At 33.4% G+C, this 17,770-nt stretch overlaps 1 protein-coding gene across 1 annotated transcript in view; it reads left to right on the forward strand.

The window, feature by feature from the left end:
* The window catches only part of TMEM65 (transmembrane protein 65), a 69,855-nt gene extending 52,470 nt beyond the window's left edge, over nt 1-17,385 (forward strand). The window contains exons 3-8 of the mRNA XM_017885942.1: nt 1,878-1,945; nt 2,483; nt 5,922-5,975; nt 7,137-7,179; nt 9,126-9,231; nt 15,304-17,385. Of these exons, the coding sequence (XP_017741431.1) occupies nt 1,878-1,945; nt 2,483; nt 5,922-5,975; nt 7,137-7,179; nt 9,126-9,231; nt 15,304-15,405 (374 nt within the window). The 3' untranslated portion in view covers nt 15,406-17,385. The remainder of the gene's footprint in view (nt 1-1,877; nt 1,946-2,482; nt 2,484-5,921; nt 5,976-7,136; nt 7,180-9,125; nt 9,232-15,303) is intronic.
* The last annotated feature ends 385 nt before the right edge of the window (nt 17,386-17,770 follow it).

The following is a 17,770-nucleotide window of genomic DNA, read 5'->3' on the forward strand; positions in this document are numbered from 1 at the left end:
TATACTCTTTTAACCTGTTAAATTTGTAAACTGTATTGGTTCTGGAAGCTGCTTTTCATAAAATTTTGAGTGTTCAGTAAATAACCAGATTTAGGCAATAAGTTAAAAAACTAAGGCTAGACTCTTTAATTGAAGAAAAAAAAATCCCATTTTGTTAATGTTCCACTTGATTTTACCACCTTTAATAACTTAAGTAATATTCTTTGTAATTAAAATGTCCTTGATCTTGGACATTCTTACTTAAAACAAGAAGAAATTTTAAGTGACCTATTTTATACCTATTATGTACTGGTTTATATAATGTTGTATAGCTATAATAATATTGAATATAATAGTATTCTTATACTGTGTATAGTATTGTCCCATGGTCTTGGTCATTTATAGTGGTTGAGGGTACAAGTGCTTTTTTTCGAGTGCTTATTAGCCTTCCCTGCTAGGTGCAGAGCTCAATATAGTAATATCAAATTTTATAACTTCTGGATTATATTTCAATTATACTTTCTGTGGAGATAACTGCATTAAAAGAAAAAAAGACTCTAAAAATTAGTGAACACATATAACCAGTTGGTTTAATGGATTTTTTTTTTTGGACGTAGTATAAAACTCAGCATTTTAATGTTTGTTGAAAAAAGGCCTCAGTTGAACGGATGTTCACTATACGTTGGCAGTTTTATAGATTAATTAGAATAAAGTCTTTTACCTATTCCCAGCTTTTAATCTGTTTCACAGTCTGCCTTCAATTCTCTCAATCTGGAATTCTCTTCCTTTCCAGATTAGTGGTCTTCAGCTTAATGAAATAATATTTTTTGAGCATCCACCATGCCCTTGATATTCTGTTGAAGATGTAAATATGAAAGAAATGAGAATAAATGTATAAAATATGTAGGTATTAGTTCTTCCTAGTTACTTTTTTTTTTTTTAGATGGAGTCTTGCTCAGTCGCCAGGCTGGGGTGCAGTGGCGCAATCTCGACTCACTGCGACCTCTGCTGCCTGGGTTCAGGTGATTCTCCTGCCTCAGCCTCCCAAGTATCTGGGACTACAGGCACGCGCCACCACACTCAGCTAATTTTTGTATTTTTAGTAGTGACGGGGTTTCACCATGTTGTCCAGGATGGTCTTGATCTCTTGACCTAATGATCCGCCTGCCTCGGCCTCCCAAAATGCTGGAATTACTGGCGTGACCTAATTACACTTCTAATATCTCAGATCATTGAATGTATACACCCAATATATGAAGTAAGGTGTGTTTTTGGTAGCAAGAGGTGAAGTTACAGTTTGATTTAAATCAAATATTGATTGTTTATAATTTGCAATGGCATTTAGGAATATTGATGAATTTTGAGGGGAGAAAAAGACTGCACATAGATGAGGTAATAAAGATGAGATAATCACCTTTTTCTAACATTTCTTTAAAAAAATTAGTGAGGAAAAGCACCCAAATAGCTTTTCTGACATTTGATTTAGAACATTTTCATTATTTCTAATACAGAAATCAATTTTATAGTATCAGACTTTAGTCATAAGAGAAAAAGAGATTGATGTCAGTAGCAATCAGGTAAAACGTGGTACTCGTGTATGTTTACTAACTTGTTCTCTTAATTGTATGTATATATTTGTGTGTGTGTGTTACCAGCAAGAAAACACAAAAGCCTAGCACAGTTATTTTTACATATTTTATATTTTTTTCTGGTTTGTTTTGTTTTTTCCCAATATAGTTTCTCCTTGTAGCAGTAGCAGCATCTATTGGCTCTGGAAAATGAGAATCAAATTCTAGAGATTATCAAGTCTGTTTAGGATACTTTGATCATATCATCTGTTTTTGTCATTCTAAGTTAATAGAAATCTTAAAATATGTTTTCTGTTTTGATGTTTTCAGTATTCATCCACAATGCGATACCTTTCATAGGGTTTGGCTTTTTGGATAATGCAATTATGATTGTTGCTGTAAGTTCTTTCTCTCACTGCTTCTATTTTGAGTTCATAAATTAATGTGGTCTACATTTTCCTAATGATTTCTCTATTGTGGTTATAAAGTTTTAATATAATGAACAAGAATATTTTTTACTATATCTCATATTAGACTATAGCTCAATTTTAAGGCATTATATTTATTAATCATTAAGACTTTAGGTAAAGCATTAGACAAATAGACTTGGTGGAGCATTTAGACAGAACATTTAAGGCCTATATTATCCTATTCTAATTTCAACATTTTAATAAAGAAAATAATATGTAAAATGTTCTGATGTTCTTTAATGGTATTGGCAATTATCATCACATATATAGGTAACTATTTGATTTAGTTCCTTGTTCAATTTTCCAATGTGAAAATGTTTTAAAGCATGTTTTGATACATAGTCTATCTTTCAGTCTAGCCATTGTTTAAAGTTTCAATTCAATTAAGTGACTATATCTCCCTTTTGCCTTGTTCCATTGTAGTGTTAAAAAAAATTCCCCTTTGCTGTGGTATTTTAATGCAAGGGTGCTCCTTAAAAATGTTTAATCTCAGAGATGGCTGACTTACCTTCTTTACTACTATATAAGGCCTTTTGTTAATGGATATCAATATTGGGTTCATATTCTAAAGTCAGAAATAGATCCATGATTAAAATGCAAGTCTTCAAAAACTGCACAGTGCTCTGTTTTCAAGAACATACCAAGTGTTAGCTACAGCTTATGAATTTGTCATAATGGGATTTTCATTACAATTAGATTTGATTTACATTAATTGTTTGAATATCTAGCCAACTCAGATTTTAGTAGTTTCCGAGAAGCCAGTGTGGTTCTAAATAGTTGAGTAAGTTTCGCACATTCACAGTTATATAAATTGGCCAGTTTTATTCTTATATACGTATTATGAAAATGCCATAATCAGTCAGAAAACTATTCATTTTCTTATTTTGTCCAAGTAAAACAGATCGATCACAGTCCAGTTAAGTCAATTGTCAACTTCCAATACATAGTTTTAGAATACCTTATGTGAAGTCGTTCTTTTCAGATATTAGCATTAGATTGAAGGTAATAGATCTTCAATACATTTAGTGGGAGGAGAAAAAAATATCATGTACTTTGAATACCAGTTTATGAGTTCCCAGTTGGGGTCTTTATTTAAACTCGTTTGAGAAAATCGAAGTGCCTCACATCTAGAAACTTTTCTCATTTAGGACTTAGAGAGTTTGTTGTCAGCTTCGCTGACTCTAACTTTTAAAAACATTTTGTAAATGATAGCTAAAGTGTAGGAGACTACTGAAAAAGTAGAATGACCTTAGGATTGTTGAATGTGAGGCAAATAACGTATGAGAGATGCAGGTTTTCTTTTTGGTGTTTTGGAGATCACGTGTACTACAAATGGACATAAATAGAAGATTTGGTTTCAAAGTAGGAATTTTAAAAGTAATTTACGTTGTGTAGATTATAAAATTTATATAAACGTGGTTTATTCAAGAATAGTTTTGTTTGCTATGTAGTCTAGCCTTATGTCCAGATTGATGGGGATCAGCTACCAAACCAAACACCCACATTCTAGAGTCAAATTATTGTAGTAGTTTGTAGTTCACTATTTGGTGTTCCCCAGGTGTGTGCCTCATTATTACTGAGAGGCATAACTGAGAGTACACTATTTTTCCAGGCCTGAGTTGGCTGACTCCAAATTAGTAATACTCGTTACTCTGTTTATATTGAAATCCAGTTTCAGGGGCTTATCAACCATTTTGTTTATTTTTTCTTAATTTTTTTTTTCCCCAGCACATCCGGAACACAGAAAATCGGTTTTTTATTTAAATAATACTGAAATAAATATTTAAGCCACTGACTTCAGTACCTGGTTAAGAGTAGTAGGTATGGCAAAAATATTATCCTGTGATAGTTGCAAACTAATTCAGAGACAATAACATTTTCCACTGAGGCTTTGTAATATAGAATGCTGAGACTTAAACATACAAATAATGTAACTGTAGAATCTATGAAAGGGGAAATAAGTGATTATTATCTTAAGAATGTTTTTCATCTTGTAATTAAAAAAATACTGATCAACCCCTCTCATTGTGGGATAGCTATGACTGTTTTAAAATAGTAAGTTGAGATAGTTGATTCTTCTTTTTTTCCACACCATAGACGTTTGATGTTTTCCTCCTTCCTGTTAGGTGTACTTTCCCACCCTAGTTGTACTCGTAGAAACAAATTCCTCTGTAAACTCTTGTAATAGATTTGGCCCTTATCTTGGTTGGTATTCATATTAAGCCTTTTGTTTCATAGTTTAAAAAATATTTTTATATTATTGGATTGCTTTTTATAACATACTTTATGGTTAGTTTTGGGTTACTTTACTAACAGTTTAATTGGATAAAATTTATTAGAATTCTAGAGTAGATTCATTGTATTAAGGATAATCAGCCAGGTATAACTTTAAGACAACGATTAGTATTCGGTTTATTTATAATTTCTACCTCACCTATTAACACAATATTTGATGTTACTATGGGACACAGTAAAGAAGTCCATTGCCCCCAAAGCACCTTTGACTTCATTTGGGGCTTTTCCTGCTGTTAGAAGGATCTTCAGCTGTATTACATTCAACCAAATGATTAAGCACTTAACTATTTTTTAAATATATGTATTGCAAAGAGATTCTTCTTTGGCCACTGCCAGCGATTCATTGCTGTTAAAGATGCCATATTTATTTATTAGACTGTTGTTATCAGGTGCCTCTCTTCTATATTGGTGCTCCAGGTTTTTTGCATTCAGATATGATGATACACATCTTTATTCTTTTTCTCTGCCTATTTTTACCTTTTCTTCCCCTTTATTTCTTCTTCGAAATCTGTTTCTTGGGGTATATTTACAACCTTTTAATTTGAACTTTGTGCATCAGGACAAAAGACTTTTGAACTTTAATGCATCATCAGGCTATTGAGTCCATATTCAGCAAGAATTATATCTTAAAGTGATGCAACCAAAAGCTCTAGGGGAAAGAAACTTGAGGAAAACTCTTTTCAGTTTTGTAAATAATTGATGAGTAATGCATTATTTCTACATAAAATATAGGGCATTTTTTCCCTCCACAAATATCATTGAGATTTGAAACATTTTTTAGAAATATTCAAGCATCAGTGTTCAAGAGAACTCTTGAAAATTAAGTCTTCTAATGGCAGCATTGCTCAGGGATTAGAATTGAGTTAGTGCAATAGATCCTAGGATTTCTTCTTTATTCTATTAGAAGCAGTTTATATCGCTTCACTGGCAGTCCTCCTCCTCTAAAAATGTGACCTCTTTTCCTTCAAAGGGAATGATGATATAAAAAAATTTTTAGTAGGAAAAGTCTTAAAACTCCTGTCATGTAAATTTCAGTGGCAATACAATGGGCTTTGCTTTGAGTTGTAGATCTAATTGTAACCCTAAATGCGTTGCGTGCTTAATAAATGTATTGTATGAGTTTCACTAATTTTAATGATTAAGAGAGCTAGTGTTATTAAGGATAATTTTATAAACCCCAATTTCCCTAGAAACAGGTTGTTAAGTCTCCTTTTAATTCTTTTGATAGAGTAAAAAAGAGTAGGTATAGATGTAAGTTTGTCAGGAATTTAAATCAATGTGATTTGGTCTTTGTTTTCAAAGAGCTTAAAGCATTTTTCTCTGTGAGAAAAATAGAAATTCTAGATTTTTAATGATGACTTATATTGTCCTAGCACTGAATTTTATTTTTATAAACCTAATTTGGAATGATGAAATTATTGATGTTATTTCTGTATAAGTGCATATATTTAATTTAATGAATTAATACATTATAGTGCATTATATGAGTATTGTAATTTTGCAGCACTAACATGTTGATTTAACTATTATATTCTGTTTTTATTAATGCTTGCTATTCTTTTATAGTCACTCAGTTTTAATTTTTAAGATTAATTTTTATCATATTCAGGGAACCCATTTGAAATGTCTATTGGAATTATTTTGGGAATTTCAACTATGGCAGGTATTTAACAACAGTAAATGTTATTATTTCATTGTCTGTACATTTATAAAACATTTCAGTAGATTAGGTTTCGAAGAGGGTAATTTATTTGAATGAGTTTACTCATTGAGATACCTGTTTTCTTCATCATATTCTTCGGATTCTTAGTTTTGTATATGTAGTACTTTTTCTGAAAATTTTAGGTACTTTATATTATGGTTATTGGATAACAATACTCTGCTATATTGATTTCTTAAGACAAGATTTTCTGGCAATTCAGTGTTACCCCTAAACATTTCTACCCTTGGTCTTATTTATTTATTTATTTACGGAGTCTCACTCTGTCACCCAGGCTGGAGTGCAGTGGTGTGATCTCAGCTCACTGCAACCTCCACCTCCCAGGTTCAAGTGATTCTCCTGCCTCAACCTCATGAGTAGCTGGGACTGCAGGCGCCCACCATCATGCCTGGCTAATTTTTGTATTTTTAGTAGAGACGGGTTTCACCATGTTGGCCAGGATGGTCTCGAATGCCTGACCTTGTGATCCGCCCACGTCAGCCTCCCAAAATGCTGGGATTACAGGTGTGAGCCACCGTGCCCAGCCTGTTATTTATTTATTTTTTATTTATTTTTGAGTTGGGTAGAATTTTTTTTTTTTCTTGAGTTGGGTAGAAAAAATCAAAGAAGGAAATACAGAATTAAACATCTGTCTTCTCTGTCCCATTTACTACTCTATTTTTCATGGAGGTAAAATTTGGGAAGAGTTCTATGTTGTATTTGTTGTAGAAAGCATTAGGTAAATGAGTTAATGAAAGAAATATTTTTTTTTCTCCTTGACTTTCTTGAATTTCATAGCTGTACATGCAGCTTTACCAATTCCTTTAAATATTATATGAAAGATACTACAAAGTACAATTAATATTGAAACCAAATGGAAATTGGCTGCCATAACAGAAAAAAATCTACTACTTAATGGAGGTAGAATATTATAATTTCAAAATTGTGTTCTATTCAAAACCTTGAGAGTAAGAGCTGTCCAATGAGTTACTTTGGATATTGTTGCTTTAGTTTGAGAAATGTGAGAACTCTTCCAAGATCAGTGCTTTATTGATTACATAGTGACATATTATAATTATTCTTCTTTTATGTAACAGTTCATTTGTTTATTTTTCAAATTTTTAGCTGCTGCTTTGGGAAATCTTGTGTCAGATCTAGCTGGACTTGGGTAGGTTCATTCACTTATTCATTTGTATATTCTGTACTTGCTGTCTTTCTGTTCCCCACTCTTCTTTAGTTGAGAAGCATAACAAAGGGATATTTAATTTTTCTTTGTTTTCTAGAATTAAAATTTTGAATTTACTTCTTCTAAACTAATAGTACTAAATCTTTGGTATCCATCAAATATAGATGCCTGGGTGATATCCCAGTTTTACATTATTAGTATCTCTGGAGAGGGAACCCGGCATTTGTGTTTAGTAATTTTCATGAGTGGTTCTGATGTATGCAAAAGTTTATTCTAAATCTACCATAATGTAAGCAAAATGGAATTTGTGTTTACTGAAGTATTTATATGTATTTTATAGACATCTCTAAGGGTAAGGCAGGATTAAAAGCAAGAACCTCTCTCATTATTCCACCTCACCCTACTCCCACAAAACCCAAAGAGAAAGGATATGGCTCAAACTTAAGGATACTGATGACATACATGTTTTTTAGAGGGGGGAGCTTTCAAAGGAAATAATGGCCAAAGCATATATGGGTTTGGCTATTTTTTGCTTTCTTTACTTTATGTGGCAGGAATAATGAAACACACTAAGGACAGCTCTTTAGAAAAGGCCCAACTTTCTCTCTCTCTTCACATTCTTGTTCCCAGTGGCAGATGGCCTGAGCTGCTTCCTGAGCTTGGGGAAGGCTGGGGGAGTATAAATTAGACTAAGTGGACATTATTATGATAAATGTGTTCTCTCTTGCTGTGTCTTTGACTTTGTCTCTTCTTTCCTTGGCTCATTTGAGTGTTACGGTTTCAGATTTGAATTTTTTCTTAGAAGTTTACTTAGCCCTATAATCGAGGCAAAGCAGCTTTATACGTGATCTAACCGTAACCTTCTATGTTAGACTTCTGCACCGGAGTCTGGGGCCAAAGCCACAATTTAAAAAAAAAAGTTTCTTTGCTTTAGGGCCATGGCAAGAATTTTATATTCTTGGAATTCCTGGCATAAATGCATCATGATATCATCTCTTAAACATTCTATTCCCAGTTTCCAACATTAAAGTAAATAATGAGAATATTACAGTCATTGTATAGCTTTCGGATATATTTAATAGAACCAAATGATCTAAGAGATTTTAAAGACATTTAGCTATATATTGTATCATAAAACAATTATTTTTGTTAAGAGATGAAGATTTTCTTGAAGTCTTTGTATTTAAAACTATTTCTCGTCTCTCTTTTTTTGGGGCGTATCATTAAACAACAAATACCACATTTTATGCATTCTCAGATGTATTTTAACATATCTGATATCAGGATCCATCTTATTGTTGGTAGTATACACAGTTTAATTAGCAATGTTTTTCTTACAGTTCATAAAGTAAGAGTATATCCAATAAATGATGGCAACTTAGAATTGATAAAATACTTGAGATTGGCCTGAAAGTTCTAGGGTGTTTTGTTAGTTTACCAGTCTGAGGAATTGTATTTGTTAGTTTACCAATCTTTGGAAACTTTTGCTGTCCGATAAGTTACTAATTTGTGTCTCATGTTTAAGATACAAATTTTGCTTTGAGCTTGGAATAATTGCAGAAATTCTAATTATTTGTACAAATTATTATATACCTTGAATTGTTTTTAAAAATAATAATAGAGAATAATTGCTCTAAGTCAATTAATTTTCCTTTGTGTTAAATATGTTAATAATAAAATATTTTAAACAATATATACAATAAAATTAAAAGTTGTAAAGAATGTTTATGCCATTTCTAGGGTACCAAGTGCAAATGTAAAATTATCTTGCTTCTCCTTGTAGTAATTAGTTTACTATATGAGGACATTTGCATGTCTTTTTAAAAACCTACATTTTGTCCTCGTTGTCTTTTGTTTTGTTTTGTTTGCTTTTGTAAAGACTTTATTGAAACATAACTTATATATCATATTGTCTTGTTTCTTCAAAGACTTGCAGGCTATGTTGAAGCATTGGCTTCCAGGTTAGGTCTGTCAATTCCTGATCTCACACCAAAGCAAGTTGACATGTGGCAAACACGTCTTAGTACACATTTGGTAAGTAATTTACATGGTTTATGACAATGAATTGGGTAGCCAGAACAAGATACTGTATAGTTCAGGATCTTGAGAAATTTGAGACTAAAATGGGTTTGAATGGAGTTTTTAGCAAAAATTGTCCAGACCTTGGCCGTTTTCAGAAGAACAGTAATTTGTGTTATTAACTCCTTATTTTTTGTAGGTATACTGAATTTTTAAAAAATATTTGTGCAGTTCACTTAGAATTAGGGAGTATCTCTTATAGGTTGGGGTCCAAAGAACATAAATGAATAATAAACTGTGGTTATCCTTGAGGAACTTGTTTAGGTGAAAAACCAAACATGTAAACAAATTATAATTTAGTATGACATATGCAGTAATGAATTATGTATAAGATATAACAATGATACAGGTAAGGGAATTACTGTGGGCAGTAACTTCTTTTGGTGGGGAGATTTCTTGGTGATTATTAGATTAAGCTGATTTTTGAATTATTGATGAGACATTTACTAGATGAATAAGAGGAATTCCAAGCATACTGGCCAGCAATTAGAAGAGGATGATAAAAAAGGGTCTATTTAGGTAAATACATGAACCTATTTTAGGAATATAATATGTAGTAGCTGTAGGTACAAGCAGCAGCAGAAGACAACACTGGAGAAGGCAGCATGGATCAGACAGGAAAGGTATTGTATGTGAATGCTAAGGAGCTTCAGCCTCTTACCTAAGTGATGGAGAGCCAGGGGAGTTTTAAATAAGAAGGAAACTGGATGGATCATGATGCCATCAATAAAATCAAGAAAAAAAGGAGGAGGAATAAGCTTGTAAGGGAAGATAATGAGTTCTATTTTGGACACATTGAATTTGAGATACTAATAGGACATTCAAGTGGTGACACCTAGTAGGCATTTGGGTTAAAGTCAAGAGTTAGATAGGTCCGAGTTAGTGATAATGGGTATTGTTACTCATTCATTCAACAAATACTTATTGTTTACATATTATATGCCAAGTAGATATACAGGAGTTTTAAATACATTGGTTAACAAAATAAGATCTTATTTCTGATAGATCTTGCATTCAAGCAGTGGGGAGACAGACAATAAACAGTCTGATAAATAAAAATATTTAGCATATTAGAAGCTTATATGTGTTATGAGAATAAAAAGGGAAAGCAGAGCGAAGTAGAAGAGTCTGGGAGTGCTAGGATAGAAGCAGACTGCAGTATTCAATAGGAGCGTCACTGTAGGCCTCACTGAAAAGGTAGGTGATTGTTAAAACCATGGGAGAAGATGAGCTTTCATAGGAGAATGGTTCTCAAAATGTGGTGCCAGCATCCGCAGGATCAACATTACCTGGTAACTTCTTAGAAATGCAAACACACAGTCTTCATCTTAGACCTATCTATTATTGTGTAAAAAATTATTGCAGCTGGATGGGGTTGCTCATGCCTGTAATCCCCGCACTTTGGAAGGCCGAGGCAGGTGGATCACCTGAGGTCAGGAGTTCGAGACCAGTCTGACCGAGGTAGTGAAACCCTGTCTCTACTGAAAATACAAAAATTAGCTGGGCCTGGTGGCCAGGCACCTGTAATCCCAGCTTACTCGGGAGGCTGAAGCAGGAGAATTGCTTGAATTTGGGAGGCGGAGGTTGCAGTGAGCCGAGATCAAGCCATTGCACTCCAGCCTGGGCAACAGAGTGAGACTCCATCTCAACAAAAAAAAAAAAATCATACAAATTCAGCAGCTTAAAACAACATATATTTGTTATCTCTTATTTTCTGTGGGTCAGATCAGGAATAGCTTAAATGGGTCCTCTGGAAGACTGCAATCATGTCCAGCTAGGACTTGGTTCCTGTCTAGAAGCTCAACTGGTGATGAATCCACTTCCAGGCTCACCCAGGTCTTTGGCAAAATTAATTTTTTTGTGGCTGTGAGGGACCCAACCTCTGGCTTGCTGTTGCACCCTCATGTCCTAGAGGCCTCCCTCCATCTAGAGCAAGCTTGTGCAACCTGCTTTTGGTAATCTAAAAGTTTACCAATTTGAGATTTTTTTCTGTGATTTTTTTTTTAAAGCTATCGTTAGTGTTAGTGTATTTTATGTGTGGCCCAAGAAAATTCTTCTTCCAATGTGGCCCAGGGAAGCCAAAAAATTGGACACCCCGATCTATGGGTCACCTGCAGTTCTTTGCCAAGGGGCCCTCTCAGTAGACCCTGCCACAACATGGCAGCCTGCATCTTCAGAGCCAGCAAGAGAGAAAGAAAATGAGTCTGCTGGCAGGATGGCAAGGTGGAGCCTTATGTAATGTGATATAATCGCAGGAGTAACACCCCATCACCTTTCCTATTATTCAAAGCAAGTTAGAGCATCCTACCGATGCTCAAGGGGAGGAGACTATGCAAAGACTTAAATATCAGAAGGAAGATATCATGAAGGCCACCTTAAAATCTGCCTGCTACAGATTCACAAAATGAAAAACTCTGAACCCAGCAATTTGTGTTTTAATTCTGCTGTACATTAAAATTTGAGAACTGTTGTTCCAGAGAAAATGTGCAAAATTAAAGAACCCTAGAAAATACCTAAGAGCTCATGGTCTTATGGGAGCTTTCAAGGAAGAAGTTTTAAGAAGCAGTGAATGATAATTAATTCCTCTTGATATAAAGAAATCAAGTAAAATTTCTGAAATTTTTTTTTGTTTTTTGTTTTTGGATTTGGTATGTAGTTGCTCATTGATAATCATTTCTGAGCAATTTCTATGGACTAATGGAAGAAGAAAAATCAAATGACAATGGATGGAAGCGGTAATGGGAGCTGAAGAAGAGTAAAATACAAAATTAATGTTAAGCTAGATGGAATTTATTTTAATGAAGATATTAAATGTTTTGGAAGTAAACAGAATTTTACCTGCAAAATATTCATACAGAGTATAAAAACATACACATAGGCAAAAATTAAATTCGTCACTAATCACTTTAAATCACTTTAAATCCGCAATAATTACTACCCTTTAAAATATGAGTAGTAGAAGGATCAAAAGTATAGCAGGGGAAGTGTTTGGTTTTCAATCAAAATGTAGGAAGAGTGTGGAGAAACAAAATGAGGACCTATTTGCTTGTTGTAATTTTTACTTTATAAAGGTTGAAAAGTCTTTTAAGAAAGTAGAATGTTAATTTTGGGCTTTTCCTTTTAGTTTACATGTGTCCATATCTTATAATTTGTAAGTAAAGTGAGACTAGCCCCTGATACCAGCTGGAGTTTTGAGGGAATAAGGATTTTCTAACATTCTAGCAATTTGTCTTAAAAATTTTAGCATTAAAGTTGGGATCAGAAGTTTATTTTTCTGGGGCATAATAATTGTTTTCTTTCCATATTAAAAGCAGGTTCATTTTCTCTTCTCTATGACAAAAACATCTAAATTACTAAACTAGTGTTAATATATTGAGTGTATGTGTGTCTGTGTGTGTATTGCAGTAAACCCCTCACTGGTTTATGGCAACAGTGATTCTGTTCCTTAGTTGTTGACTGTGCTTGTTTTATGTTAGAATCGAATCTTCTACTCTGTAACATAACATTTTGATTCTATACAGCCTGAAGTATTTGAAGTTAGTGATCAGCCTTCTATTCATGACAAAAGCTAACTCTGAAATTTACCCGTGATAGAATAAATACAAATACAGCTGCAGGTTCTAATTGACATAGGTATATTTTAAAACGTCACTTGTAATTTGGTTGTTTGAAATTCAAAAAATATTTTCTTATAAAACAGTATTACAGATGGGACTCAAGTTCTACAATTAGCCCCAGTGTGGTTAACTGTGGGGCCTAGAGTATTGTAAGACATAATAATAATGTGTTAATAAGTGTTTTCACAGTGAAAAAATTTGTTTCAGGTCCTGGATCAGGGAGTAAGAAAAGTATATCACTTTTTTTCTTCCTCTCCACCCTATTGACGTTGTATCTCTTGAGATAATTGGGTCAGAAATCACTGACCGGTATTCCTAAACTGAAGGGTGAGGAAAGCCTTGGTTGCAACAGGAATTCTAACAGAATGGGTGGGAAGTGAAAGTAGGGCCAAATTACAAGTGAGGTTTTAAAATACACCTATGTCAACTGGAACCTGCATGTGTATTTGTATTTATTCTATCACAGGTAAATTTCAGAGTTAGCTTTTGTCATGTTATCTTCTGTATATGGGAAAGTCAGGAGTCTGAAATAGGATATAATGATTTCTCTGCATATATTCAAATGAGTATGTTAAAGTAAAAAAACAAGAAGCTAAGGATTAAATTTATCAGCATGTGGAATGAAGAAAGTTTCTGCTTGTTAAAACTCTGCATGAGTGATACCTTTTAAACTTTTTGCATAATGAAAATAACAGTTTTGACTATTAATATCAAGCATTGGTCATACTACTAATACCACTACCACCACAAAAACCCTCAAAATAACAAAGTTGAAAATTTTTATACAAGCTGTTGTCAAAATATTAATGTCTACTATTAAATTTGGTAGAAAAACTGTAGGATGTGGGCCGGGCGCACTGGCTCATGCCTATAATCCCAGCACTTTGGGAGGCCGAGAAGGGGGTGGATCACGAGGTCAGGAGATCGAGAGCATCCTGCCTAACACAGTGAAACCCTGTCTCTATAGACTAAAAATACAAAAAATTAGCCGGGCGTGGGGGCGGGCGCCTGTGGTCCCAGCTACTCGGGAGGCTGAGGCAGGAGAATGACATAAACCTGGGAGGCAGAGCTTGCAGTGAGCCAAGATAGCGCCCCTGCACTCCAGCCTGGGTGACAGAGCCAGACTCGTCTCAAAACAAAACAAAACAAAACCCGAAAAACTGTGGGATGTGATAGCTAAACAGACAATGTATAAGAGAAAACATTTCATTCAAGACTAAAGATTACGTAGCTATCATAGTATCTGTAATGTTTGATGGAACTTATTTTGTCTTTCCCTGTGTACATAACTAGAAGTTCCTGGAGGAGAGAGACAGACGGCGTTAAGATTAGTCCATCTCCATGGTACACTCAAGTAGAGAGTTTGACACATAGTAGCTTCTCAATAAATATTTGTATGAGGAAATGAAACTTAATTGAAAAGTATATAAACTTGATAGTCATTATAGGAATGCAAATTTTGAAAACCATTTACAAAAATAAAAATTTTAAAGTTTTATAATGATCTGGGTGTGGTGGCTCCCAGAGCCTGTAATCTCATTTGGGAGGCAAAGGTGGGAGGATCTCTTGAAGACAGGAGTTCAAGATTAGCCTGAGCAACATAGGGAGACCCTGGCTCTACAAAATAATAATAATAATAATAATAATAGTAACAAAATTAGGCATAGTGGCATGTGTCTGTAGTTCTAGTTACTAGGGAGACTGAGTCAGGAGGCTCGCTTGAGCCAAAGAGTTCAGGAAGAGATCAGGAAGATGGCTTGAGCAGTGGGCTATGATCATGCCACTGCACTCCATCCTAGGTGACAGAAGGAGACCCTGTCTCTAAAATAAATAAATAAATAAATTAAAATGAAATAAAAGTTTTATAATGTAGGTGAGGTTGCAGGAACATTGGTATGTATGTCTACATTTGTGTATACTGAAATTGCTATGTAAGTATGTGCAGCTTTGTCAAGGATGTACAGCATGACAATCCTTCATGAAGATGCACAAATATTAATACTGTTTGATTTTTAAATAAATCATTGGCGAAGAACTATACACGGAAATGCTCGTTGTTATTTCACTTATAATGTTGGAGAGGTAGCAGTGGCTGTTGTAAAGACAGATTTAAGTAGAATATGGACCCGTCAATTCAGTTGAACTTTAAGTTTAGCAGTTTGGAAAAGAGTTTGTAAGAAAATGTGTGGCTATGCAGGGGGATGGATTGAGGAAGAAAACAAAGCTATGTTTACATAATGATTATATCTACATATAATTAGGTATACACAGGGATAAATATTGAAGAGGAATATATATGAAGGGTAGCAAATCCAAATATATTGAGAAGAGCTGGTGAGATTTTTTTTCCTGCCTTCTTGTTATCAGAGATAAAGTAACTTTTTAAAAATGTTCTCTTTTGTTTCCTTAGGGCAAAGCTGTTGGGGTGACTATTGGCTGCATTCTAGGAATGTTTCCTTTAATTTTCTTTGGAGGAGGTGAAGAAGATGAAAAACTGGAAACGAAAAGTTAATCCTCTTAGAATACCTATAAAAAGATGTAAACTAATGTACCTCAGTAATTAAATATGCTGTCACAACATTTAGGAATTAAGACAGTAACAGTATAGATATGGGATCAAATAATTTAGCATGTATTATGGAAAACACTAACTTATTGTGGCTTGATCTTCTTAGGACATCTTTTTTAAAAAGCTGTTTAGTATCATTTTGTGTAAATTGTTGAAATGCTTTTTCATCAGTAGCAGTCAACATTTTATCTTTTCTTTCTTTTATATTCATAATGTTATTTAAGTGTCATTGATGTACTGTATTGACCTGGGGTTTGCTTATTTGTTACTTAACATGTGTACATGCATGAAAGCATTTTTTGTTGTTCCCTGATAGTTACATTTCAACCTGGGGATTTTTCCAAATTACTGAAGATGTTTAATATCAGTTAAAGATTTTTTTACCCTCTTTTTGGGAACATCAATTTTGTACTGTTACACAGTAAACATTTATAACCATATAATTTCAGTCATTTTCTTAACTCGCACATCTATTGAAAATGGATATAGATACAGATTTTAAGTATTGTAAGTATATATTACTTATTTTAATTTTCTGACTTTACTATTTTAAGGGCCAGAGGTTAATCAGAAAGAGCAATTATGTGGTCTCCCTGCTACGTGAAACCATATGTACTAACAAGCATACTATTTTTAGTTGATTTTTTTTTTAACCTTTAGTTTCCCAGTTTTGAATAATTACATGGTGGATTCCGACTTTTGAGGGGAAGAAAATGAGTATTTTAGAGTCTTTGAAATGGGGATTGTGGAATTAGATTGAACTAAGGGATTTAATAATCTGATGCTTGGAAATTAAGAGGCTAAAGCTTTTTTTAAAAAAAGGTAATAGGAACTGTCAAGAAGGTTTATGGTATAAACGGTGAAGTTGAAGTGATGTTTGGAAGGTTAATGAGATACAAATCGTATTATGTGGTAAGGTTTTTTTTTTTGTTTCCTCCAAAGATGTCATCTTCTCATCTGAATGGAATAAGTCTGAATACTCCATACTCATACTCCTAATCTCATGATATCTTATTTAGTGAATTTTATTTATGAATAATTTCTTTTGAAGTGAAAACTAGGTATTTAATATTTTGCTTTTTTGCTACATAGTCCACTCAAAATTACATGAGGAGAAATCCTTTTCCCTTTGTTTTCTTTTTTCTTCTTTTGTGGTATTTAAAGTGTTTTTTAGGTTGAAGTTACTTATTTCTAGTCTTGTATATCTGACTTAAGTATAACCATGTAAGAATTATAAATTTTAGTTTTCTGAACCCTTAAACTTTTTTAGCATGTGGTCTGTTACACATACTAAAAAATTACTCTTACTTGTAACAGCGTAATTAAATACATCATGGAGGAGAGAAACTTAAATTAAAATTAAAATAATATTTTGGCTATTGAAGTTATTTGTGTTGCTAAATAGATGCAGAGGGTTTACAGCGATTTTATTTTAAGGTTTTATTTATACATAATTACTTTGAACTCTTCAGAGGAGATATTGTTTCGCAAGGCAATTTGTCATAAATTCTCTCATGCACTTCAGAATGAATAAGTGCCATCCTTTAATCATAGACTTTGAGGGGAGAAAGCATAAAAATATAGCATATAATCTAAAACTAAATATATAACATGCACAAATAATATGACATTCTTACTGGATCAAATCATGATTCTAGAACTTGAGATCTTAAATCGAATTTCGGTTTGTATCTCCCATATAATATCCATACACAGATAACCACACAAAAAATCCTTTGTAAAATTTCAGATTGACAGGATTAGAGTGTTTAAATTTTTGGGGGGGAAAGGGTAGGAGGTAAAGTGTAAGTGCTTTCTTTTGTCCCTACCTTGTGTATTGATGGCAGTCCATTCTCTTTTCTAAAAATGTATTTTATTGTGGTGCTTAACTTCTTATTAATTAAATCCCATATCAGAAACCTTGCCTGTGAGTTTAGAAAGGGCTTTTGATTATTGTTTTTTCTTTTGCTCTTGAAAGTAATCCAGTCCCAGGGAATTATTGGTGTAACTGAACATCTCCAGAATTATTTAAGGTGTCAAATATATATAACCTTTACATTGAAAGATAATTTTAATTTATGGGCATAATAAAAATTTGAATCATTCGGGTAATTAATTTTCAAAAAATGGAGACCTTTTGTCTTTAACTGAAGGTATATGTTTTTTAAGATCATAGTCTACACTAGTATGGTGCTTTGCACAAAGTGATTTCTGAAGAATGGTTCTTTTTAAGATAATGACTTCATGTGATCATTGTTTCATGTTACTTGCCACAAAGAACTTTAATTCAGGTTGAAACTGGAACTGT

This window comes from Rhinopithecus bieti, unplaced genomic scaffold, assembly GCF_001698545.2.
Source record: "Rhinopithecus bieti isolate Rb0 unplaced genomic scaffold, ASM169854v2 scaffold_15136, whole genome shotgun sequence".
Classification (NCBI taxonomy): Eukaryota; Metazoa; Chordata; class Mammalia; order Primates; family Cercopithecidae; genus Rhinopithecus; species Rhinopithecus bieti.